Source organism: Passer domesticus, chromosome 1, assembly GCF_036417665.1.
Source record: "Passer domesticus isolate bPasDom1 chromosome 1, bPasDom1.hap1, whole genome shotgun sequence".
Lineage (NCBI taxonomy): Eukaryota > Metazoa > Chordata > Aves > Passeriformes > Passeridae > Passer > Passer domesticus.
The window spans coordinates 37,611,886-37,637,045 of record NC_087474.1 but is presented as its reverse complement, the minus strand read 5'-3'; the positions used below and the strand labels follow the sequence as shown (position 1 = coordinate 37,637,045).

Below are 25,160 nucleotides of genomic sequence, written 5' to 3'. Positions count from 1 at the left end.
TAGTGTCTTATCCTTTTCTCAGTTACAAAGTTATATTCTCCACATTAATGCAGTGTATAAAATAACTATTTTAATGACACACCCAAAAAAGCCCTATAACTGTAGCAAAGGGAGTGCACCAGAAAACCCCATCCAAACACCTGGGCAGACGGAGCAGTAGCACAGAGAGAGGGAGATGCTGGCTCTCCCTGCTGCTGTGCCCCAGCACAGCCCTGTGACCTTAGAGCAGCTGATGTTCTCATCCAGAAGAGAATCTCTTCTGCTTTGTTCATCCCAGCGTGCTGTCCTCCCCGCCAGATTTCGTACAGAGAAGTACAAAGAACACAGACACAGAAGTTTAGCTTGCTGACATAATGCCCATATTTAATCTTTTAAAACAAGAACAAAATCAAGAATAAAATCAAGAATAAAAATTTCATTTAAGTCATACAGTACATTAATCTTTCAGCAATGACCCAATCTACAGTACTCAAATGCCTGGCATGAAGTCTATTATCTCAGCATTTAACAAGTGTATAACCAGTGACACAGTAAAAGAAGAGCTCACAATACACAGCTAACACAATGAATTTAGATTTTCTTCTAAGAGTCCAGCTAGGGTTTGTAATACATGGGTCATTTTTGAACCATACTTTAATCAGCTTTTCGTTCAGTCAATCTGTTTGGGGCTTTTTTTTTTCTGTTATGTGAGTTTTTCCATTATGTACAGGAAGATTATTTCAAATGAAATTGCACAAGTTAGAATATCTATCTATAGGCATACATGGTCAATCTAACTAAAAAAATTAATAAGCAGTAATTACTCAGTCCTGGTTATACATTCCTAAAGGCTTAATAATACAGTTTTAAGAAGAAAAAAAAATAAAACAAAACACAACAAAACACAGCTGTAGGGTGGCAATCTCTGTAAGAAGCCTTCTTCCCTCCCAAAACAACCAAGGGCTAACTGTACTTTCCGTGTTTGAAATGGGGTCTACAGAGAAGTCATTTCAGCAACTAAACAATAAAAACCGTGTGACTGTGTCCTCTCTAAAGTCTGAATGGTTCGATGCATAATTCAGTGAAGCTCTCAAACAAATAATACTGGTAGGATGCAGACTGTTAACAGAAATTAGGACAATATGCCCCGATAGAACATTTGGGTAGCAAAACTGTATGTAGGAAAGGGCCATTACCCAGTGGTTAAAGCAGCTTGGAGCAGGACAGCCCTGCCTGGGGAAAGGGTGAGCTCTTCTACTCCTCAGCCAAGGCCACAGCTGCATTTTCCCCACCTCTTATCCAGCACTTGCCTCGCCCGCTCTCAGCCCTTCCTCCTGTCTGAGGTGGAAACCCAACCCAAAGGCCAGGGGAGCATGGTAGGGTGCGAGCCCTCCCTCTTCCCATCCCAGATCCTGATGCTGAGCAGCAGGCACAGGGAATTCCCAGCTGCAGCAGGCAGGAGGGCTCCTCTCAACCCATGCAGTGCGGGCTGGAGCCTTGCTGGGTCCTGGCCCTGCCTACCAGGAGCAGGCTCCCTCCCAAGAGCAGCCAAGCACCAGAGACCCTGAGGGCTACCTCCAAGGCAAGTTAACTGAACAAGGGTGATGGAGCATCTTCTTCCCACGTTAGCAAAACGTAAACGTAACTAATTAACACAACTGCTTTGACTTCTTTTAATCTCTCTTTTCTGGTGCCAGGTCCTGCTACAAATGGAAAAAAACCCACAGAGAGCTGCCTTTCTAGATGGAAAAGCAGCAGAATCTTACGCCTTGCGGATCTGCTCTGTAATTTGCTACTGGCATAAACAACAAAAAAAAAAAGTCCCATTTGTTTGGTTGGTTTTTGTGGTGTTTTTTTTTAAGAAAAAAAAAAATCCAGACCATCTAATGCACCTTCTCTGCACATCACACACGCTCACATGCACACACACCAATGGAGAGCTCCAGAAGAACAGGCATAGGAACCACAAAGCCCAAATGGAGAAAAGACGTGGGGAATCTCACATTTCTGTTTTCAATTCTCATTTAGCAATGAAGCAGCAAAATGATGTATTGCAAGAAATAAACAGTCACAGAACACACATACACCCGAATGCAACCATGGATACATTTTTCCCATTTTTTCTTTTTCTGACAGATGTTGCTGTTAATCTGACAGTTTCTTTCTGGCTGTGCTGAAGTTTTTGAAGAGCAATCTGGTGCTTATTTAACCTTTATCAGAATACAAGAACCTCAGTGGCAATGGACAATCCATCTCATTAGTGCCACAATCAACCATCTCTGCTTGAGATTCTCTACAAAACCCTTTTGGAAGTTGAATCTGACTCTGCCTCTTTAGTGCCACTCTTGGTTGTCTTTCTTTTTTTTTTAAATTAACAAACACAGCATATTAATGCAAATTCGATGTTTTCTAAAAAATGCTCAGATAATTAGTTCAGCAATATGCAAAGTGCATCTATTTGGTTCTTTCCATAGATCACCTTCTGTTTTAAGTTTAAATTCCTTCACAGTTTAAAATATTGTGAAGAAATTATATGTATACTTTATGTATAGAACTATTTATATACATACACATATATACACACAACTCTGTACTTTATATAGCCATAAACACTCACTACTTAACTATTTATATTATATACACATGGCATGAACACACGCTCGGTGAAGAGTTGGTGCAGGCTGAAACCATTCCATCGGGTTTAATGGAATAACAACAGTGAAACCATGAGTGAGTTATCAAGAGACACAGACATACATCTATTAGATAAGTGAAAGACCAATTAAATCAGCTCTTCCATTTTCCTATTAGCACAGGATTGTTCCCACCCCATTCCATGCTCCATAAGCACATACACAGCTACTCTGCATTCAGTTTACGTGAGAGGGTAGTGGTGGTTCTTTTTCCTAAATGAAAGAAGAGTCCATATCCACTCGGGCTCATCGCAGCCTCTCCTGCAGGAGTGGGCACAGCTGGGCCTGGATGCCATGGAGGATTCCGAAGGCTGCGCCGCCGTCAGCTGAAAGCACCTGCCAAAGCTTTATTGCATGGTTATGGGACAGCTATCAACTGTTCACAGTCTGTGAACTCTCTCCAACAAGTGGTACAACTGTATAAATACATACTTTAGCACAAAACAGTTTTAACACGAGGCAAGTCCAAGTACAAATGAGACCTAAAGGCCTATGGGTGAACTTTAAAGGCCAGCAGTTCTTCAGAGTGCATGTTGTTTAAGGAACGCAAATCGGGTAATTTCAAAAGAAGTTTTGTGAAAATAGAGGCTTCGTTTGGGTGGTTTTTCATAATTAAGGTCCTTAATGCACGGATTAGTGTTTCCTGAAGTGCCTCCACAGAATTGACATTTTCTATTCCAGAGCGATCTAAACAGAAGGGCAGGGTGAGAGGGAGAGAGAGAGAAATTAAAAAACAGGAGGGTAGGAGGAAAAAAAAAAAATTGACTGAACAGATGTAGCCTGCAACATAAAACCAGGGCAAGAATCCCTTACTAAATTAACAAGCACAAGAAAAATCAGATATTTATGCCAGAAGTTTTAAATCACACACCAAAAGTCTTCCAAAGGTTATTTAGCATTAACTTTTCAAAGTACTAAGTTCATGCCAAACTGGCAGCATTCAATCACTATTTCTGTGATCCCTAACCCATGTTTCCAGAGGATGACAGATTGAAGCAAATGTTTAAATATGTTGCTGAATCACAACTTTCAACCCAAGGAGAAAGACAGGGTGCATGAAAGAAAAAATTTCAAATGTTTCTTAAGGCTAGATATAAAACCCTAAACTTGAACTGAAGGTTTGAGGAGAAAATCCCACTCTGGACAAGCCACAATTCTTATCTGCACAATGGGATTCTCAGGGGTAAAGGGCGTACAACCATTATACAACCAGGCACTATTTCTGAGCATGTTCTGAAGCACTTAAAAAAAATGAAACATGATGCACCCAAAAATTCCCAGCTGAGGAAAAGAAGAATGTCAACATCAAGACAAGTACTATGTTCTCACTTACTGCACTCCCACCACACCTGAAGCATTGCTTTCAAGAGAGCTGTTTTTAAGTTGAACACACCTGGTATCATTAGGTGGAACCTAAGTAAGCGGCTTGAAAGGATGAATTTTTAAGTAAAACATCTCACCACATAATCATGCACAGTAGCAGTTTTTTTTCCAAGCTGTAGCTTCTTTTCTTAAACACTATGTAAATCCAGCAGGGCACATACATAGCCGAGTGACTGGCACAAACAGAAATGTGCTTTGATGTGTACATGTACTTAAGCACTTTGCAGAACTGGGACGTGGAATGACAACAGCTTTCTGGAGTAACACTGAGTCAGATCCTACAGAGTGGGAATCCCTTCCTTATGCTGTCAGTGTCAATCCCATCAGATTGCTCAGGTGAACACTCTGGGAAGTCCTCCTGGACTACTCAGTGCAGTTCCCTACTGCTATAGGAAAAATTATTACATAATCAAATTACGGATGCATCTTGAAGCAGTTAATTGTGTTTTGTTCCTTTAGGAAGACTGTTCCAGAATCTTCCACAATTAGGAGCTCTGATTACTATTACACAATTTTTATTAGTACATATTCTACTTTTCTGTGAAGACTGTCCATTGAACAATTTTCAGTAGCACATATTCCACTTTTCTGTGAAGACTGTCCAATAGGTTTGACAGCTGCTGTCCAAGAGAACACAAATGAGGAGACATCTCTCTGCCTTTATTTATTAAATGATCTCTCCTGCTTGCCCCCTGCTCTGCAAAATCTTTGCTCTATTCCAAGCAGGTAAAATGACATTTGCACAGAATATGCCCAACAGAGTTTCACAAGACCTCTGTACAAGAGCTGACAAGAGTACTGCCTTGCCTCTGAAGGTGGAAGAATGCAGCCCAGCCTTTCCCGGCTGCCTCGGGTGAGTTACTGTAACCTCCTCACTTCAATTAGTCCAAGTCTTTCTTCCCCCTCTGAGTCTACTTCCAGTTGCTCCCAGTGGCCAGCAGATTTTGTTAGTATTATGCCAGTAAGGGAGAATAATAGAGGGTGTGTACTTCATATTCTTCTACCACAAAGCAAGACCCTTAGTTAAGGGATTAACTGGTCTCTAGACCTGCACAAACCACATTCTTTCAGCTTTGCTTCTGCCTTGCTTTTTCCTCCTCCAGTGGCCATCATCCACCTTGCTACCTCTCCTCCATCTTCAACACATCCAGCTAACTGAAGGCAGAGGTGAAGCATTCTTTTAATTCTGGAACAGTACCAAGATAATTCCACAGCACCACCCAAGTGTGATCCTGCTTTTTTCTTTCTTTGCCGTATGACATGGGAAAGAGAGGATGTACAGACTTACACAGTCCTTGCTACTACCCCTGCTTCTTCTGTATGTTCTAAATGCTACTCCTAGGAGTGGTTATTCATCCAGTATTAAGTGGAGATGTTTCTTACAAGCATTCCCCCAACTAGCAGTATTTAGAGACCTAACTTCATTTTCCATTGGTGGGTTTTGGTTTTTTCTTAGTTTTAATCAACTAAAAGTCTTTAAAAAGATCTTTAATTAGTGCAGCATGGTACTTCATATTTTGCATTGCTTAATCAGCATTCAACAGTCACACTCCTTTCTGCTTTTGGAACTGATGTAAATCCTGACTACTATCTCCCTTTCAGTATTCTCTTGAATAACCTTCATTCTGAGATGAAGAAGTCATAATGGCCTTTTTCCTCCACCTTCCATTCTTCTTACATTTATGGCATTTTTCCCTTCGCCTGCATCCCCATGTCATTCTCTCTGATCCTGTTCTTCAACTCTTCATCTCTAACGAAGCACCACCTCCCCTTATAGGAAAATACTTTTTTGGTTACACTACTCCTCAAAGAGTGGGATGCAGGGATCTGTCTTTCAAGATCTGTTTAATCAACATATGCCCACAATCCTTCGGTTCTATGGGCACCTTCTCCTTCTGGCAATCCCTCTCACTGTAAGCATCTTCCCCAGGAACTCTGCTGAGGCCACTTCTGTTCTTCACTACCTGCCTGAGCATGAAGCCAGCTCGTTTACCCACTTGTGCAAAGTAACAACTGCAGCATTTCAATCCAGTCTTATGGAACAGAGTAAAGATGCTCTGAAAGTTTTTGAACTCACAGGGTTAGCCCTATTAACCCTGACCATCAGGGTTAGCCTTGTGTCTGGAATACAGCCCCAACACTGACGAATAAAGCTGTACTTTATAAAACCCTAAAAATTTTTGCGAAGATATCCAGGAAAACTGTGATCAGACTAAAGATCAGATCATGAGGCAGCTAAGATAGGCAGCAATAGTTTCCAAAATATGATCTGAAAAATCCTCAGCAACTGCAAGAAGCCTGAATACTAAACACCTTCTCTTTGTCCTGCTGCACGGCTGTCCCTACATGCTGTACATGTTACATGCCATCCCTAAGCTAACCCCTGCTGGGAGCTGGCAATCAGCACAGTGCATTAAAGGCTGGGGAGATGGCACTGTGCTAGAAGCACATTTAACACAACAGATACAGCCACTTAGACTGAAAACAGGTGGCACAGAGATTGAGATATTCTAGGACCCAGGAGCTGAGCAAGCAAGAAGAATGGCTGTAAGCCTAGTTAGAGTGCACAAGAAGAAAAGAGACCTGGTTGTCAGTCCTTATTTTAAATGCTGCCTGCAGTTCTTGTCAAGAATTTCTGGAGTCTGGAAAGGCAACTAAGACCTCAGGTTTCTCTCTGCTACCTGAACATTTTCATTAACAGATTCCATGCTTCCTTCAGATCATAGTGCCATGCTTCCTTCACACTGCCATTTGTTCTGGCTCTTGAAGCTTGCTAATTCTGTGCCACCCTCTGCTCATTATCATGGCTTACAACCTGAAGAAGTGACAGCTGCCCTGTCCTGCGCTGTGACATTTCAGCTCAGCCATGCACAAAGCTATTAGACTGAACTGTCCTACCTTGTTACAGAGGCCTCACGTGCCTACAGCACCATGCCCGGGTGCCCCTCCTTGATAACACATGGGTCTAAATTGCTCACGTGGAAGGGGTGCCCTTGTTCAAGGAGCTCAGTGCTCCCCAGCTGCTGGCTCGTTGTCTCAGTGGGTGCTGCGAGCATTCCTGCTACCTACCCCTAGGAGAGCTTCTTACCCAGCAAGCAGGGATTCTGCATCTTGCATTCCAGGCATTATATGCAGAGCTAATGTGCCTAATTTGAGGCTTGAGATAATACTACAGAAGTAGGTGCTTAATCCTTCTTTGAATCTGGGCCAGGGTGTTCTGTCTATCCAGGGACTGAAACAAGATAGGAGGCTGTGAAGATGTCAGTGGATTGGCAGGCCTTTGGTGGTGAGAAGTCACGATGCAGATGATAGGGCTTTCTTGCTGACATAGGCAGAGATCAAACTGCTGGATTTAGACTTAAGTAAAATACGCAAGAGACTTAAATGACAACAATTGGAAGCAAAAATACCACCTTATCCTAAGACTTATGCTGTGCAAGTCTGGAGTAATTTCAGTGATGCTGTCCTGTGAAACTTAGAGGAGCCAAACAAATAGCATCTAAATGGCCACGGTGCAGCTATTTGTTTTTGCATGACATAGAAAGAAGTAGGAAAACTTCCCATTGTCACCTTTTTTTTTTTTAAAGGCAATATTAGAAAGACTAGGTATCTTAAAAAGTACATTACAGGATGCTAGTACCTTTAAAACCTACTCAACTGCACTTATACATGAAATATAACAGGGTATACGTTTTACAGAAAACTTTTAACAGAGTCACATTCAATTTTTGGCAAAGGTGCAAGTTAACTTTCTCTCCTTACCAGCAGATACCAGGACAACGGCTGTAAACAAACTCATTTCCTCATCGCTAAGTTGCAGGGCATTCAGTTTCTCACTAAATTCAAACATTGAGTTGAGCAGATCACCAGCTCCCATTGAATGCAAGTCATCCACACTGTACTTCTTGCCACTCAGGAAGGTGACAGTACGTTCCTTTGCATCAAACAAAGATGCAAACCGTACCATTAAAACCTGAAGAAAGGAAAAGGAAGAAAAAAGGAACAACAAAACCAGATAAATGCAGGTGCATTTCTAGAAAAGCCGAAGAAAAAATTGAACTTTTTAACATCATTCAAAGTGTCTCATTAACCATTCTAAAAGCATTCTGTACAGAAACTGTCAGCATGCTACTGAGCTGCAAAACACAGTGCAAGCTCTGGCCCCATAATCTGGAGAAACAAACAAGTGACAAAATTAAGGAGTGGATGCAGGGGAGGGGCTACAGCATATGAAAGGCAGGAAAATTAAAATTTAAGCCTCAGACAGCCTAGGCCACACAGACCATGTCATTCATAAATATGCCAGTAGGACAACTGCTTAAGCCACACAACAGCCAAAGGCACACAGAGCATTAAAAGAAATGTTTTCTTGGCCACACTCATGAGGAGCAAAATGAAGGTACTGAACCAGATTCTCACTTGGCATAAAGTGGAGCAGCTCTATGGAAACAATGCTGATTTACACCACCTGATGCTCGGGCCCCCTAGGCATTCTTTGGAAAAGTACCATGCCACATCACTGTACCCACAGGAATGTTAATGAGTTCTGCTAGAAAGGAGCCACATGTAGAGCTTTTAAGAGGCTGGGGAAGCACAGCTTGAGATGGCACCTGGTCTGCAGCAACTGGGAATACCCCTTTGGTACAAGCACCTGGGCTGGAGCAGTTGAGGTGTGCTAAACTTACCCCTTTGGGCTGAAATTTCTCTCGTGGTTTCTCAGTTGTACTGTGAAATGTTTCCCTCTGGAATGGCTTGTGAAGTTTCATTTGCTCATGTTCAACAACCTTATTTACATTTTCAAGGTTTAAGTTGCACGGAACAGCTTTCTTATTTGAAGAACATGAACTAACTGGCATTGGTTAAAACTTCACTGTAATCTCTTGGTGTGACAGTTGTCTCTTCTCATTTACCCTAATAACTGCATTAATTCAAATGTTTACTACAGGTGAGAGGAGAACCAGGTTTTCACAAGCTTAAAGAAAGGAGTGTTCAAAACAAACAAAAATGTTTGAGAATTCAAACACTTCATGCACATTACACGACCTTCTCCTAAATTTAACAAGCCAAACAACATGCAGCAACCTTGATGGACACAGGAGCACTACATACTATCCACTTTTGTCAGCTAAGCTATCTTTGATGTCCTTTGATGACATTAACTACAGAGTGCAGAAACCCAGATGCAGAAGCCATCAGAATACAACAAAAACAGGCAAAGGGCAGGCAGACAAAGCTGAACTTGTGCATTAGCACAGACCCACCAGGTATCCAGCAACCTTTCAGTTCAAAACAGTATTCTCCCTATAGAACTGGGCTTTAGAAACATCTTTAAATAACAAGCAACCAGGATTAGTACTGATATTCAAAACTGGAGCCCATAAAGTTGTCCTGACTTATTCTGAGGTAAAGACCTCACCTATTTCAATGCCACCATTCTAAACAAAGAACAGTTTGGACCATGGCATAGCACAGGACTGATTAATCCCATTTCACTTCAAACCAGGCTCATACTTGTACATGCTGAGGACACAACTGATCAATCCCATCACCTGACCACAGCAACACAGGCACAGAAAAACCCCCACTCTGGGAGGTTGCTCCATCATGTCCTTACCAGCTGCAGTCAAATCTGAGTCACTACTCAAAGGGATCCAAGGGCCTTGTTAGTTCTACCATCAACCACATTTGGAGGGGAGGTGGAGGAGGGCCCACTCAAAACCAGCCAAGTTCCTTATTTTAGGCTCACTGCTGTTTCTGAGCTGGCTCTCATAAGAAGCCATGCAAATGCCACCACGATACACTGAGCTCCCCAGTACTCCCAGTTCTAAGAGACCTTTTTAGCTTGTATGTGAATATAAATATAGCTGTGCAGCTTCTGCACCAACATTGTCTCCATGTGTGCTCTTACCCTCCCAGGGACAGGCATTCCTCGAATATGAGCTGCTAAGAAGCACAGTGCCAAGCCAGCCACACCACACCTGGAGGCAGCACTTTCACTCAGGTTCTTCTATTAACATGCAGACATTGGAACATCCTGGTTCAGTTACTCAGAAGACAGGAATGACCTTGGATGCACCAGGCTTTCAAGATGCTTTTGCTTCTATCACAATGGTTTCGTTAATCCTGTTGTGGATTTTTTCCAGTGTTCTGCAGCCCTTTTTTTTTTCCTGTTGCTAAGATGTCACATAGACCTTTTACTGCAAGTTGTAGCTCACTAACAGGAATCATTAATGTTTCTTATAAATAAGTGAATAGTGACAAGCATGCAGCCATACATTATTACTAATTTCCTGGATATAGAAACCTCCTTATCAGCAGTGCTTGTAACTAGCAAAAAAGCACAGGAGTGAGGCCTGAGAAAACCTTCAGGTGAAGCAAGGCCAAGACAAAATGTTTTACTTGCAAAACATGAAGGTTTGGCTTTACATTATAGGGACAGCTCAAGCCAATTTTTTCACCCTCCACCTCCTTTGCAGAGGAAGGAACCAAGATTTTTGTGAAAGGTGAAAGTAGTGAAGAAGTAAAAATACAGCCCTTTCACTACAGGAGTTGTAGATGAATATTAAAAGGTCAAGAATAAGCATAACAGAAAAAAAATACGTGACAGCAAAATGAAGGAAACAAGAAAACTAAAAGACTCCAGGCAACAAGTCTTCCTGTAAACCTTGTACCTTCCAACCCAACAATTATCCATTTTAGAACTGGGCTGTATAAATGCAGCCAGACGACCCAACACATCACACAAGAAATGTCTTCATTTCAGGTAAATATAAAATCCAGCATCTCTCTTTGAAAGAATAAATCATGTAAACAAGAGCAAAGGCATCATGAATGCTACATTCCCCAGAAAAGCACAGCAACATCAAATACTTGGGACTTTGGCTCCTCTGACCCTCTCTATTCAAATTTCACATTTGAATATTTATGAAATGTGTCCTCTCTACTCAAATTTTGTATTTGAATATTTATGAAATGTGTACGGTCTCCAGTAGACACAAGGGTCTGGAAGGGCAACTAAAACACGATGTAAAGGTCATCTAGTGAAGGTCACTAATTATAAAACAGCACCAAGCTCTGTGGTATCATTTCCAAATTAATACCACTAATTCACATATACGTCATGACCACAAGTGGATGCAATTAACCACGAGGACCTAGTGGGATTAGTCTAGAGTAAGTCAGGCTGCAGCTGGCACACAATATCTACAGAGCTGCAGCAGTACACGTATTCACCATTGTTACTGCATTGCACATGGAAGCTTCAGACACTCCCAAGCTGCCACCTACGTGGGGACTGGTCAGGATTGGATACTCTGGCTTTTGCAGGAAGCAGAGTGGCACAAGGAAGGACATGCAGAGCAGTAAACACATTCCTCGACAAACCCTCCAAGTCAGTAGACAGCTTTCTAACCTATCCACCCTTCCAGATGCAGTAGTTTTCCAGAGTAAGCAAAGGTAGCTAGAAACCCCTAATTATATATTTATTAATGCCCAGGGAAGAGGGAAGGGTAGAAGGGCTGAGCAGTTTTGTGCTCATTGGAAGAGGGACAGGTCACCAAGGTCTGACCAAACAGATCCCTTGGACACCACCACCTCAGAGAACACTCAGAGCATCCGTGAACAAGCTGGTTTCACCTGACACGCCCCAGTTCTATTTGGTTCTGTTTGTACAGGGTCAGACTGATGCACAGCTTGTCAGGTTTGCAATATACACACACTGGTCTCACCTCGAAGGTCCCAGCCTTCAGAAGATTGACCTGGTCATGCTGGGAGAGGTCTCGGAAACCTGGGATGCGCTTGGCGAACTCCACCACTTCCTTCACTGCAGGAGTAAAACTCATGGAAAACTCTTCCCAAATTTCATGGCCAGATTTGTTTGGGTCCACATGGGGAGTCTTACTCATAGGGCAGACCTGATGTTTGCAAAACACAGACAGAAAACAACCTTTAAAGGTGTAATTCCGAATACTTGAGAGAAAGATGTTTATTATTCAACAAAACTTTGCAGTAATGACACAGAGAAAAAAGATAACAGTATTCCTCAATCAATTCCCAAGGAAACTGGATTTCTTCCCCTTGCTCAAAAACAAACTAGGAAGAAAATCCACGGGATTGTCAGCAATCTGTTCATAAATTTGTCAACTTCAGAACCTACAACACTGTGTACTGCAAAAGACCTGACACAACCAAAGTTATGCTATTCCTCCCTGATCTCAACTGATCTGCTCTGACATCTGAATTTCTCTTTACTTGTATTATCCCTGTAATTTCACAGTAAATTGCAATTTCACAATCAATCAGTTGCAATCTCACAGTCACTATGACATTCATTCTCCTTTCTTGTTCTGCAGGCTATTGAAGTGCTTCAGTCAAGGCGACAAAGATGTCAACACCAGAGCAAGAAAGCAAGCCTTGGTTCCCTGAGTCACAGGTTTACACCCTCATTACAAGGATAACCCTCTTCTGCAAGTTTGCTTTTACTTGTATCACTGAAGGAGAACACCAAGGAACTGGTATTCCAGTATTTCTCAGTCACAAGATGACAAAATGTTCTTTCTTTTATTCAAACATACAGCAGTTTTTTTGTAGGAAAGTCTGAATCCATTACACTGAGACCAGACATATCAGTCAGGGCTGACTGCCAATAAATTCCCTTTGCAAGAGCCAACCAGAAGCTCTGCAATATTTTCAGTTCTAGCTTCTAAAATTTACATCTTTTAATGAAGCTTAAACCTTTTAATATTCATTTCACCTGTCATCATCAAGGACAAAAATTCCTTTTAAGTATTCCTCACAAGCATACTAAATGGTGTATGTAATCCTACATAATATCAGCAAAACAAAGAGAAAACATTGAAATAGATTAGCAATTCCTCAGAGCTGTGCTGTTTTTGCAGGGCATCTTGAATATGGTAATTGCCAAGCAATTCTTTGTGTGGGAGGTCCTAAGATTACAAGACTATAATATTTTGGCAGAAGAAAAGGTCTAGGCACACAACTAGAAGGACAGCAGCTGCCAACCACCGCTCTGCCTGTGATACTGGAATGGTTCACATCAGTATTGTTATAAATACAGCACTTTCCGAAAATAAGGAATCTCTGGTTCAGTACCCTGCTCTGCAATGGACACAAAAATCACCTTAACTTCCCATTCTACAACAGCACACCCTTACCCACAGGCACTCAGTCCCAAGGGGAAATTACCACTACCACACCCAGTGCATTGTGTCTGTGGTCTCCTGACAGACCATGGCCCAAGAACCAGAGTATCTCAAATTAGGAGAGACCCACTCCATGCTCCTTGCAGGACCACCTAAAACTAAATCATATGCCTAAGAGTGCCATCCAGGCACTCCCTGAACTCTGACAGGCTTCCTATGGAAGCAGCTGTCAGCTTGTACAGTCACCAGTTCTCTTCAGAGGAACCTCTTCAGGAATGACCAGCTCTGCTTTTCTGGTTACAGGGATATTGAGTAAAAACAACCAAACCCCTGAACAACTGTCTCCATACAGGTTCAGAGCCTAATGACTTGCCCTTATTGCTGATGACTCATTTTGGTCAGATCCTGAACTCATGGAGTTCTTGGGCAAAACCCTCACTGATATCAGGAACGTGGGGCGGGGCTGGGGAGCTGCAGTGTTCTGCTGGATTTGGTTTTGTCTCCTCATCACTGATTAACTCCTGCCTGCAGCTCCATGCACAGGTCAAACTGACTGGTTGAGTCTCTGCAAGGCAGCACCACTCCCTGCCCGCCCATACTGACAGGTTTAACCTCTGCTTCTCAGGAGTGCCAAGAATGCTGCTGTAGTGACACCACATACTTTCCCTGCAAGGAAGAAAGGCTGGGAATTATTATTTGCCATGTTGCAGTGCCTGGAGTCTGCAATTAAGGTCAGACCCTGCTAGGGATCGCATGGTCTATATATGCAGTAGACAAAAAGAACTTTTTTTTTTAAAGAAAAAACCCCAAAAACAAAAAAAAAAAAAACCATGGAAATGCAGCATCAAAATAAACACTTTTACTGAGGAGACCTTTGGGGGTCTTAAAGAATGTGTGAAGGATCTTCACAAAGTAGGAGGCAGAAAAACAGCAGCAGCTCAAGTACTTCAGAAAGGTCAGGGGCTCGCGCTTCACACCAGGAGCGCAGGATGAGAACGAGGATGTTATGTTCTCTCATCCCAGGCTCCAGTGATAAAGAGAAGGACAATCTATTTTAAGGGGCTTACAGAACTGGTTGCCTGAATGGCAGAGAAACAGCAGGTGCAAGGCAAATGAGAGGGACCTGTTAAGCAAAGGCAAAAAAAAACCCCAACCAAACCAACAACCATACACAAAAAACCAGGAAGCATCCTTGTTAGGAATTCAGTGAGAAAATGCTCTAGCAAAGTCATCTAAGGTACCCGGAAGTATGTCCAGTGCCTCACTTGCCTAAGTACTACAGAAAAGACCCTGAACTTCTAATTGTTTAGCTGTGCATCTTCCTCCTGCCTCTGTTCAAATCCATGTTCTATAGAGAAAAGGATGCGCAGCCTGTGGGCCTCATTAAAACAAAACAAATCAAAAAATCCCCATCACCAAAAAACCAGCCTACCCTGCAGCAGAGATTCTACAGCCCATAGTAAGGCCTGTAGACTGGCTTAAAATCCTAGCTCTGGGGTTTGACCCCAGAAATTTGCTCTTAAAAACCCTTAAAGAAAATACAGTACCTCTGACTGCATAGATTATTTAAAAGCGAAGTCTTCAAAAGGACTGAGTGAAAAGGGAAATTTATAAACTCCTATTTTCATTTTAAAGTCAAGTCACATAAAAAACCCATGACTTTTTTTCAGCCAATACTCTTTGATGTTATTTCTCTGTCAGCTAAAAACCAAGGCAAGAAACCCCATTACTTGCATGATTCCAAATCCGTCACACCTTGAGCCATTTTTATACATCATCACAATTTGCACTATCAAACTTGTGTCACCCTTTAAGTTTTAGCAGTTGTGCCAACTGCGTGCAGCTTCACCGAGTACTGAGGCACAGCTGGATCACACCATCAATAACTAAGTCAAATCAAACAATTGATATCAATATACCAGATGCATTCTTCCACCAGTGCTGCACGAGTAAGCGGCATTCTTGTTTGGAGAAAAGCCATCTTCTGGGATCCTCTCGCACATCCGCTGAGGGTAACCACTGGCGAAGTTCACGCAGTGGCTGTTTGTGAAGCACACGGGGTGCCCGCTTGGATAATGCATTGTGCTCCTCCCTTTGTACTGTCCGCCAAGGTGCTGCTCCCTGTCAGGGTACTGAGGGCCACCGAGGCCACCAACACAGTGCTCACTGCTCAAGATGTACTGCTCGGTGCTCTTGGACACTCTCTCCCCACTCTGGGGCTGCATCATCTCTGCTGGGTTTTGGGACTGTTCTTGGTTGTACATGAAAGTGTCTTTGTGGGCCCTGGTGACCATCCCGATGACCTCCTCCTTAGCCATGTCAGCGCTAGGAGGGGGAGAAGGGCTTTTGATGGTTTCTCGCTCTTGTTTGGGCTTGGAGGAAAGATCTTCTTGAGGTGCTTGGTCTTGATGTTCTGCCAATGCTTCGTTGGGCAAGTGACCGCTGAACTGACTGTTCATCATGGTTTTCATGGCACTCTGCATTTCAATCAACATCCTCTGTTTTTCACGTTTGGGAATACGGCCAAATCGAACAGCTACCAAGGTGGAGAAATGGATAGTGGTGGAAAGTGGGGGGGGAAAAAAAAAAGGAAAAAAAAAAAAAGTCAGTCCTGAAAGTGTTAGCATGCACACACAAAATAACACACCCCAACAAAAAATCCTGCCTTCTAAGGCAAGATTTTAACTGCTCTCACCAATACTACAGCCTGGGTATTACCAGAGAAGTCAAAGAGCTTCTGGGGCACAGGACTGGCATGAATACAAACGTATGCCATTGTTTAGGGAGAAGGCAGCTCTAAGGCACACAGTCTGTAAAGCCTTTTCCCCTTTTGCCTCAAACCTGGCTATGCATTATACACACAGTTGTGTTAACTGAATAAAGTGTCAGGCTTTAAGACTGGATCTCTTAAATCAGCACAACTTCATGGCTGACAATTAGCTAAATGTAAACACAGTTCATATCATCTTTGCATAAAAGTCCTACAAGACAGGTCCTTACGAACCAATTACGTAACTTACCAAAACAAGAGAATCAATGCTGAATGAAGCTTACCTTGGCAAATTTTCTTGGTAACTTTGCCTTGACAAGGACATTTTCTGCTGGCAAGGGGATGGGCATCATTGTGGCTGCAGCACTTTTGACCCTGTCCTAGGGAATCTACAACTGCCTCTACCACCCTGTCCAACCGCAGCCGCACGAGGGCTTATAACCAGTTTCGACTGATGTAATTATGCAGTAGTCCATCATTAATGTAACTAAGTCTCTTTCATTAAAGCAGGTGCAACCTCGTGCGCAAACAAGCGCCTAGGGGATGAAATAACTCCTATGCATGACAAGAACTCGGAACAATTATTTAAAATAAGTTCTAGCACTCCACCCACTAAATTATTAACAGCCCGAGATTCCTAGTTCTTGTGAAATAAACACCCAGAGAAAATTTAAAAGTGAAACAGAAGGAAGAGTTCTGGTTGTGGCAGTAAGTTGTAGCAGACAAATGAACTACACTTTCAGCATTATTTATTAAAATGGCTCAAGGAGTGGACAGCAGGCAAGGTGGTCAGAGACACAGACCAACACTTCCTCCTTGCCTTTCCTCTCCGTCTAAGAAAAGACAGAAAGAAGGAAAAAAAAGGAGCAGAAACATGCTCATCCTATGCACCCAAAGCTAACTCTTTAGGCTCTATGGTGACAACTCTAAAGCTATCAGGTTGGGCAGAATTCCCTTTCATTGAAAAAGCAATAGTAACAAAAGAAAATAGGAAAAAAACAAAGACAAAAAAAAAAAGAAAAATATGAGTCTTGTTCAATTCAGGTAGGATACAGCTGTAAGTCTTAACATTAAACCAAAATCGAGACGCTTGTTACAACCATCCCCCTAGCAGGCCACTGCAGCACATCCCATTGCATCAGCTCCACAGGCAGGAGGACAGCTCTGCGGCTGCCCGCAGTACCACCTCACCAGCCCAGGACACTCATGGAGCAAGAAGACAAGCTGAACTAAATGCTCTCAGACAGGGAACCTCTCCTGGACAACAGGGCTTGGCTGCATTATCTGCCATTAAGACCCTCAACAACTGTTTTTGAGGCGGGCAGCAGATTCCCTCTCAGAGGACCCCTGCTCAGTACAGGAACGTACCATCTCTTGACATCCCAACAGACAGGCATTTTTTGAAACGACACTGCTGGCATCTGTTCCTATTCATTCTCATTATAGAACAGTTGTTATTCTTCAAGCACTTCTTATATTGGATGTTTTGCTGAATGCTTCTTCTGAAAAAACCCTGTAAAAACAAGCAAAAAAACCCCACAACTATCATTACAGCACATGTCAAATCCTTCCACCAAGATTCATGTCTCCGCCAGCACGGTAAATCTCACTGCATCGCATCAGCAGCTTCAGAGCCATCAGCCCCAAGAGATTTTAAAGAACTTGGTACTCCTCATGACTTACTTCCCCTTTGTGTGTGATCTGTATGTAATGTGAACTAGTTATGATTTTTAATTACAGAAGATGCTAAGTTGTTCCCTACACAGTCAGCACCTAAGAGCAGAGCATCTCAAATATTATCCCTGTCACTGTACCAACAGTTCCCTAAGAAATGCTCTCAAACACCTGTGACATCAAGTGCAAAGATGGGAGTCAAAATAACATATTTTAACTTCCATCTCTGCAGTTTGGCAATAAAACCATCCTGCTGCACCATATGACCTTCTAAGGTGGTTTTTTCAAACAACCCTTTATGCTACTAAGCTCCTTCACAGAACATAACATTTGCAATGCTACAGATTAAGAAAATACATATCTAGTTCTGGCTTTCCCTGGGTAAAGAATTGCTTTTCCAAAGCTGTTTTGTTCTGTGTCCCAGCCCAGGTGACAACTCACACCCACTATCTCTTAATGCAATTAACATGCACATGTCTTGCGTGACATGGTCCTTACCACCTCTGCTTCCAGTTCTTGCTCTCTGCTGTGTGCTCCAAGTCAGGCAGGATTGGACAAGGGGTGGGAACAGAAAGTACTGCAAAGTTTGGAAAATGCTGTATATTCCTAAGTGGTTTGCCTGTTCCCTACAGCTTCTGAAATTTCTCATATTTAACGGAGAACTATACCAAAATTTGTTTTAGCAGTATCACCCCTTTTTCCCCTATGGGGAGAACTTGAGCATTTCACCAGCAGAAAGGTGAGCAGAAATATAGCTCACCTTGCAGCCCTCACAGGCATGAACACCATAATGAAATCCTGAAGCGACATCTCCACAGACTTTGCAAAGAAGAACCATGCCATTAAATTCTAGAATCAAACAAAAAAGTCAAGGATATAGAAACCAGTGACAACTGCAGGAACATGTTTCCAGCTTTTAAAACCTGGACTTAAATTGAAATATGTCAAGTCAGTTCAACATGTGAAAAAATACAGCAGAAGAACAGACAACATGAATGTACAAACCCCCTGAACAGTTCAGAAGGTACCAGTGCAAGGGTGGGGGGAAAAGAGGACAAACACGAAGCACTCAAACAAATAGGGAGAAAGCACATATTCATTGGGCTGTCAAACAGAGTAGCACTGCGCTCAGCAGCAGAAAAAGAAAGTCTGCTTACATTTAAGCACTTTTAAAAGGACCATTCAGTTAACTAGGCCACCAAAGTTCAGCCTCAATCTGTTTTTTCCATCAGGACAAGAAAGCCTATGAAAGGCTACAGTTTCCCCAACAGAGAATAAGCACTTTTTATCTTAAAAACCAGAAATACTAAAGCACATTTTATAATAGATTCAACACTGGTGATACACTGTAGATATCTGATAACAATTTAGGACTGGTAACTCAGCCATATCTACACATGTAGAGACCACTCATTTGAGTGCATACCCAGAATGGCTTACACACTTGAAATTGAAAATACCTTCTCAATCCCGTAAAAATGCTCACAGTTTAGGTTTTTTAAGTTTTTCCCCACCTATTTTATTTCAGCTTGTCAATAAAATTTTTTTGCAAGTCCTAAGGGCTGGTCTAACATTGGTTTCACTGAAGCCAATGGGAACCTTACCAGTGATTTCAGTAACCACAAAGTTACCTTAATCCAACAGAGACAGCTGGAAATACTCCTACAGAAACATATTCTACCAGAAAAGTAACTTACTTGACATTTGGGTTTCATTTGTAAAGAGGAACTAAAACATTTTTTTAAGGTTTTCAAAAAGGAAAAAGAACCAAACCACAACTTTTTTTTTTTTTAACAATTAGTACTGAGCTAAAAAACTTATCTATCTGAACAATTTACAACAGGTTTCATTCCAGGAACCTCTGCCCTGATACTTACAAATTTAAGTAAAGGTTCTTACTAAGAACTTAAGGTAGGAATACTTTAAAAAAAAACCCAAACAACAAAGCAACAAAAAAACCTTATTTGAGGTACAGCTATTAAGTTAGAGCTATTAAGCAGTTATTCTAGCTTCATAACAATCCAAAACAATAAAACAGTTCTGCCAGTAAAAGAATTCAGCCTCCAAAAGACCGAATTTCAGCTGTTTGCTGAATCACTCATTCCAATACTTATTTTGAATCCTGCCCTTCCAAAACTGTTCAAACATACTTCTCTATCACTGATCTTTTCTGATTACCAAAAGAAGCGTGAAGTAAATATGTAGAGATAGACTGTTGTATGTATTTTAAAAGGCCATTCTTTAGTTCCAGTTTACAAGTACTTTATTTTTCACATCCACAGAATTATGACTTGGAATCAAAAAGATAACTGTTCCACCCATAGCTATAAAAGTATTACGCTTGGGTAATTTATTTTGTTCCTCACAGCTGGTGGGGGGAGGGAAGGTGCAGGGGCAGGGGACAGAGTATGAAAGAACAGAGAAACTAGATTTCCAAGACAGCTCCATAAATACTCTTGAAAGCAATGTCTGATTATATCACCTTTACTTCATCACTTCTTTTTAACCGTTTGATTTAGCTAAGATCGGTTTTCACTAATGACCATTTGAAGTAAAGCTGAACTGTATTTATGGACTGTTTGAGGTTGGCAGCAATGGGACCCCCATCGTGTCAGCATTTCTATGGCAATACTGTAGGTATTACCGCACATTTAATGCCACAGGATAAACATGGAGGCTTTGCTATGCACCTACACCACAAGCCAAAGGGAGACCTGGTTGTAACACACGGGGTTGTAAAACATAAGGGCAAAACGGTGTTTTCAGGAACTGGCACCAAACATACTTGTGACTCCATTATGGCCTTTTGTCAAACCAGCAACACTTGACTGGTTTGTTTTAATAGTCTCCTCCAGCCGATCGCTCTTCGGCGCCCCGTCAGAGCCTTCACTGCTCCGGCCATTGCATCCGCCTTCCGAGGAGGAGCTGTTTGGAGGAGATGGAACAGGCGAAGAGGACGACTGGAAACCGCTGTCTGAGCTCTCGCTGTGACATGAGGCTGGGCTAGATGCCGAGCTCGAAGAGCTGATGTAAGCTATCACACCCCCTAAGGCAAGAAAAAAAAGGCAGCACGTAGTGACATAACCAGCAGACATGCACCGCTGCCATGTGAGCCACGCCGTGACCCAGCACCACCAGATCAGCCATTACGTGCTCCTGGGAGCACTCCTTTCCCTCCCTCTCTCCCTCAAGCTTGTTTGTCTCCATTCGTTTTCTACAGCTGACCTCCCAGTCTGCCTCATCCCCTTCTCCCAGTCCTATCAGCCTCCTCTGGTCCAGGCCGAGATGAAACGGCATAACCAAAAGATGGAGCAACAAGCCATGGTGCTGGAAGGATGGGGCAGCAGGGACAGGGCATGGAGTGACCCAGAGAGGGTTTCCCCGGCCACCCTCTGAGTAGAGCTCATCTGGAGCCAGAGCCAAGACAGGATCTTGCAGCGCTGTGGAGCCAGAATGCAAACAAGCTAGGTTAGGGACAGAAATAGGGCAGAGAAAGACTTCATGCAGGCTACACGCCAGAGGCACAGAAAGGAAGGGCTGGGAGGTGCTCACGATGCAGAAGGAAAAGGGGCAAGGGAAGGAAATAGCACTGCAGTCTGGTTAGCCTACTGAACGCCATTTGTCCGACTGCAAGCCTTTGTAGCCTTTCTAGCAGCAGCTAAACTCCAACTGCCTGGCTGCTATTTGCAAACAGCCTCTGTCCTGCCGCGTCTTGCAATCTGACACACTTCAGAATCCCTCATATGAAACAGCTTTTTGTTCTCAGGCAGACCTGGGAGCAGTTCTGGCTTTTCACAGGCTCCTTCTTCTTGCTCGCAAGCAAGAGAAATTGTTTGCACTTCATATGAGCTTGTCTCCAAGACTCAGCATTTCAGAAGTCAATATAAAAACATTTGATATTTCACTCAAGAATTTCAAAAGCCATAGCCATGAAACTGTATAAATAAATTACACTCAGTATGTTCTACATTTTATGCCTCTATTGCTCAGTAGACTCTCCTCACTGATGACTCAGGACATTGCAGCAAGGAACTCCACACACCAGTAAGAATTCAAAACTTCAAAAGGGCCATGCACTGCCTTCCTTTGGCGGAGAAAAGCACTGGTGTCTGTAGAATCCTCGATCAACTGAACTGGCACGGCAGGCAGAGGCTGTAGCATCTTACATCAGCCATACCCTCCTCACAGATAAAAGCAGTGGTATTATACAACCCTGGAAACATCGCTGCTCACAGAGAGCAATTCTGACTTACAAATATTCAGCACTTTTATTAGACATAACGGTCCTCTTAGCACCTCTGCAGCAACAAAACTGGCCCACTTCCTCTTCAACATTTCATTTTTTTCTACCAACGAAACCCTTGGCAGGAGGGTTCCCTGAACAGCACACAGCCCAGGAGCTCCTGGCAGAGCTGCCTGGAGCAGAAGTCAGACCAAGGGGCCATGTGACACGTGCAGGACACACAGACTGCTGCTCACGTTCCCAGACAGCCGTGTCCCTGCGCCCTACATGGGTTGGTCCTGAACAGATTTTTTTTTTTCTTTTTTAAGAAATCCTCCACACCGCATAGCACGCATTCCGGATCAGGTTTTCAGAGAAAGGAGGATTGGCAAGGGGGTCATGAGTTCAGCCACGGCATGAGGAGCAAGGCATCATCAGGCACCCGTGCTGGGCTAAGACGCCACCTGTTTGGCCAAGGCCTGTGCCATCCCCCAGCGCCGCACGCGCCTCTGCCAGGTGCCAGGTCAAAGCTCACTGTTCACCTGGTCCGAGGGAGGCACCGGGCGGCTCAGCAGGCGCCATCCTTATCGGCAAGGGGCAGATCGGGACACGCAAGCACAGCCCCTGCAGGGAACTCCACGTTTCTCCACGCTGCCACCGCGCCCCATTATCTTTAAACCCTGCTCGTAAAAGAGATGCTCTTTTCCCTCAAGGGTAAGGCCAATGTCACAGAGGAGCACGGAAGTGTGTGCCTGTGGGGGAGTTTCACCCCTCTTCTCCTCAGAGCTGGAGGAATTCCAGACCGCTGGGCTGCTCTGGCACCCTGGAGAGCTTGGCAGTCTTGCCAGCGCCACAGCCGCAATTCCTCGTACTTTTTGTTATTTTAGAAATTACACTTCCCTGTGAACCCTGTTTTTGTTTGGTCAGCAGGCAAAAGTTGACTGTCACACAGAGCACAGGGTGACATCTCAGAACAAAGAGCACAGACACGGAGCACGTACACGTGCACACGGACGCTGGCACTCCGCAGAAATGGGGTACCGGGGTGCTCGGTGCTCCGGCAGCCCCGGCTCTGTGAGCTGCCAGGGATTTTCCTAGGGAACCCGCCTGCCGGAGGGTGGTGAAAGGAGTCCTTCGGGCTACGCGGAGCCGCGCTGGGGCTGCTGCTACTGCGGCGGCACCGCCGGCTCAGTGACAAGGACCCTTTGGGCTCTACCTGGCGGGATTCACTTCAGGGATGGGGCGGGGGGCACCATTAACACACATGCTGGTACTCCACTAACACACATCTGGGAAGCGGTAACGCCGCAGGGGCACGAAGCAGGCGGCAAACTGCCCGGGCGACCCAACCGGCCCCCGGGACGCTGCGGCTGCCGGGGCTCCGCGGCCGGCACCCCCCGATCTCCCCGGCTAACAAAGCGAGAAGGGAGCGGGGAGCGCGGCCGCCCTCCCGCCTCACCCCATTCCACCGCACCGGGGCTGCGGCTTTTCCCTGCCGCGGTCACGCGGCGCCGGGGCTGGGAGAGCCGGGCCCGCCCTGCGCTGCCCCCGGGCCGCCCCCTCCCCGTTACACAACGCCGCCCCCGCTCATCGGGACGGGCCGCGTGCCGCCGCCGCCGCACACGGCCGCACCGCGTGTCCCCCCGCGACCCCGCGCACTCCCCCGTGCCGCCGCCCGACCGCCCGGCCCCCCCGGCGCGCTCCGCCGCGGCGGGGGCGGAGCCGCGGGAGCCGCGGGGGCGGGGCCGCCGGGCGCCGCAGCTGCGGCGCGGCCCCACGTGTCCCCGGCGCGCCCCCGCCGCCGCCGCCGCCCCGAATGTAGGTCACCAAAACAGCGGCCGCCCGCGCGCCTCACGTGTCCGCGCCGCCCGCCGCCCCGCGCCGCCGCCCCGCCGCTATTATGCAATGCGCGCGTCACCGCCCCGCGCGGCCAATGAGCGGGCGCGCCGCGCGGAACGTAAACACAGCGCGCACATGGCTCGCCCGGCGGGTCCATGTGAGGCGGCGCGGGGCCGTCCCGGCCACCAGCGGGGCCGGGGCCGGGCAGCGCCGCCGCCCGCCGCGCTCCCCCCCGCCCCGCCGCGCCCCGGCCGACCCCCGCCCGCGCCCCCGCGCCCGCCCGGCCCCGCGGGACCTTCCCGCACAGCTGCCCCCCGCAGCGGCCGGCCTCGCTTACCCGCGCTGACTTCCATGGCGACCTCCTCCCGCAGGGGCACGGGCGGCGCCGCGCTGGGTTCCGCCGGGCCCGGCTCGGCTCCGGTCGGCGCGGCGCGGCTCCGCTCGGTCCTTGTCTTCCCAGCTCCGTGTCCCCGCCGCAGCCCTACATGCAGCCGGCGGGAGACTGGCAGGCAGGGAGGGAGGGAGGCGACCGCGCTGTCTCCTGTCAGAGCAGCGGGTGCGCGTCCCCGCCGCGGCGCCCTCCCCTTTACAACAAAAGCGCTCTCGGGGAGCCGCGCAGAGCGAGTGCGGCACCGCCGCCCGCCCCGCCCCGCCTCCAGCCCGCCCCGCCCCGGCGGCCGCCCCGCCCCGCCCCCGGCCGCCCCCCTCACCCAGTGACACACTTTCCGCGCCGGCGGCCCCGCTCACGTGCGGCGGGAGCGTGCGGGAGCGCTGCGGCGGCGGGGGCAGCGCCCGCAGCGGGGCCCCCCCGCCCCTCGCCCGGCCGCGCGGCGGGGCAGCCCCGCCGAGGTCACCGCCGCCGCCGCAGCCGGAGCGGCGCTCGCCCGGCGCGGCCGCGGGGCAAGGTGAGGGGCGGCGGTGTGTGTCAGCTGCTCCGGCGCCGAGCGCCGGCAGGAAATGCCACCGCTGTGACTGCCGCAGCTGACGAGCTCTCTCCTATCCCGACACGAGCATCTGACAGCTCCCAATTCCAGCTGTCAGCGCTCCGTGCCCTCTTAGCCGCGTGTTTTCTCACTGCCGGGAAAGGGAATATCCGGGAGAGACCCCTCTCGGCAGCGCGCACATACCGCTGCAGCCATAGTCTCTCCCTCTGCAGCCATAGGGAGAGGCCATCGCACAGTTGATCCCAATCTCCATGTCTCCTGTTTTCTGCCAGGACGTGATTTTGTCACTCCCAGAGCGATTCCAGCCTCTAATACCTCATACCATGCAGTGATGTCTCTGGGAACAGACCTCCCGCAACGGGGCAGGGATGTGCCCCCAGAGGACCTAAAGCAGGGGTGTCCCAGCCGGGGTCCCCATACTCCCACTCCCATAAGGAAACCCAGGAAGAAAATGCACCGCAACAAAAAAGGGAGCAGAAACGTGGGGAAGACTCT

The 25,160-nt window shown here is 46.0% G+C and overlaps 1 protein-coding gene across 2 annotated transcripts; it reads right to left on the bottom strand.

Annotated features, from left to right (window-relative positions):
- Nucleotides 1-336: 336 nt before the first annotated feature.
- On the bottom strand, nt 337-24,366 carry NR1D2 (nuclear receptor subfamily 1 group D member 2). Of its 2 annotated transcripts, none has more exons than XM_064414561.1 (8): nt 24,059-24,366; nt 20,446-20,706; nt 18,421-18,509; nt 17,355-17,499; nt 15,136-15,752; nt 11,783-11,968; nt 7,818-8,028; nt 337-3,359 (listed from the first exon to the last, which is right to left on the bottom strand). In XM_064414561.1, exons 1-8 carry the CDS (start codon nt 24,072-24,074, stop codon nt 3,163-3,165), a joined length of 1,722 nt encoding a protein of 573 aa, XP_064270631.1. In that variant the 5' UTR covers nt 24,075-24,366; the 3' UTR covers nt 337-3,162. The 2 variants fall into 2 exon arrangements, with proteins under 2 accessions (XP_064270631.1, XP_064270624.1); XM_064414554.1 differs by lacking the exon at nt 24,059-24,366 and adding an exon at nt 23,710-23,916.
- Between the last annotated feature and the right edge of the window lie 794 nt (nt 24,367-25,160).

What these genes read in the sequence shown, in the direction of transcription:
- NR1D2 (XM_064414554.1), bottom strand. Translation starts at nt 23,878, where the DNA reads ATGGACCCGCCGGGCGAGCCATGTGCGCGCTGTGTTTACGTTCCGCGC. An exon ending in CTGGTGGAAGAATGCATCTG is followed by an intron (nt 11,969 to 15,135) that starts GTATATTGATAT and finishes TGCAAACATCAG; the next exon opens with GTCTGCCCTATGAGTAAGAC. An exon ending in TGAAGGCTGGGACCTTCGAG is followed by an intron (nt 8,029 to 11,782) that starts GTGAGACCAGTG and finishes TCCTTTCTTCAG; the next exon opens with GTTTTAATGGTACGGTTTGC.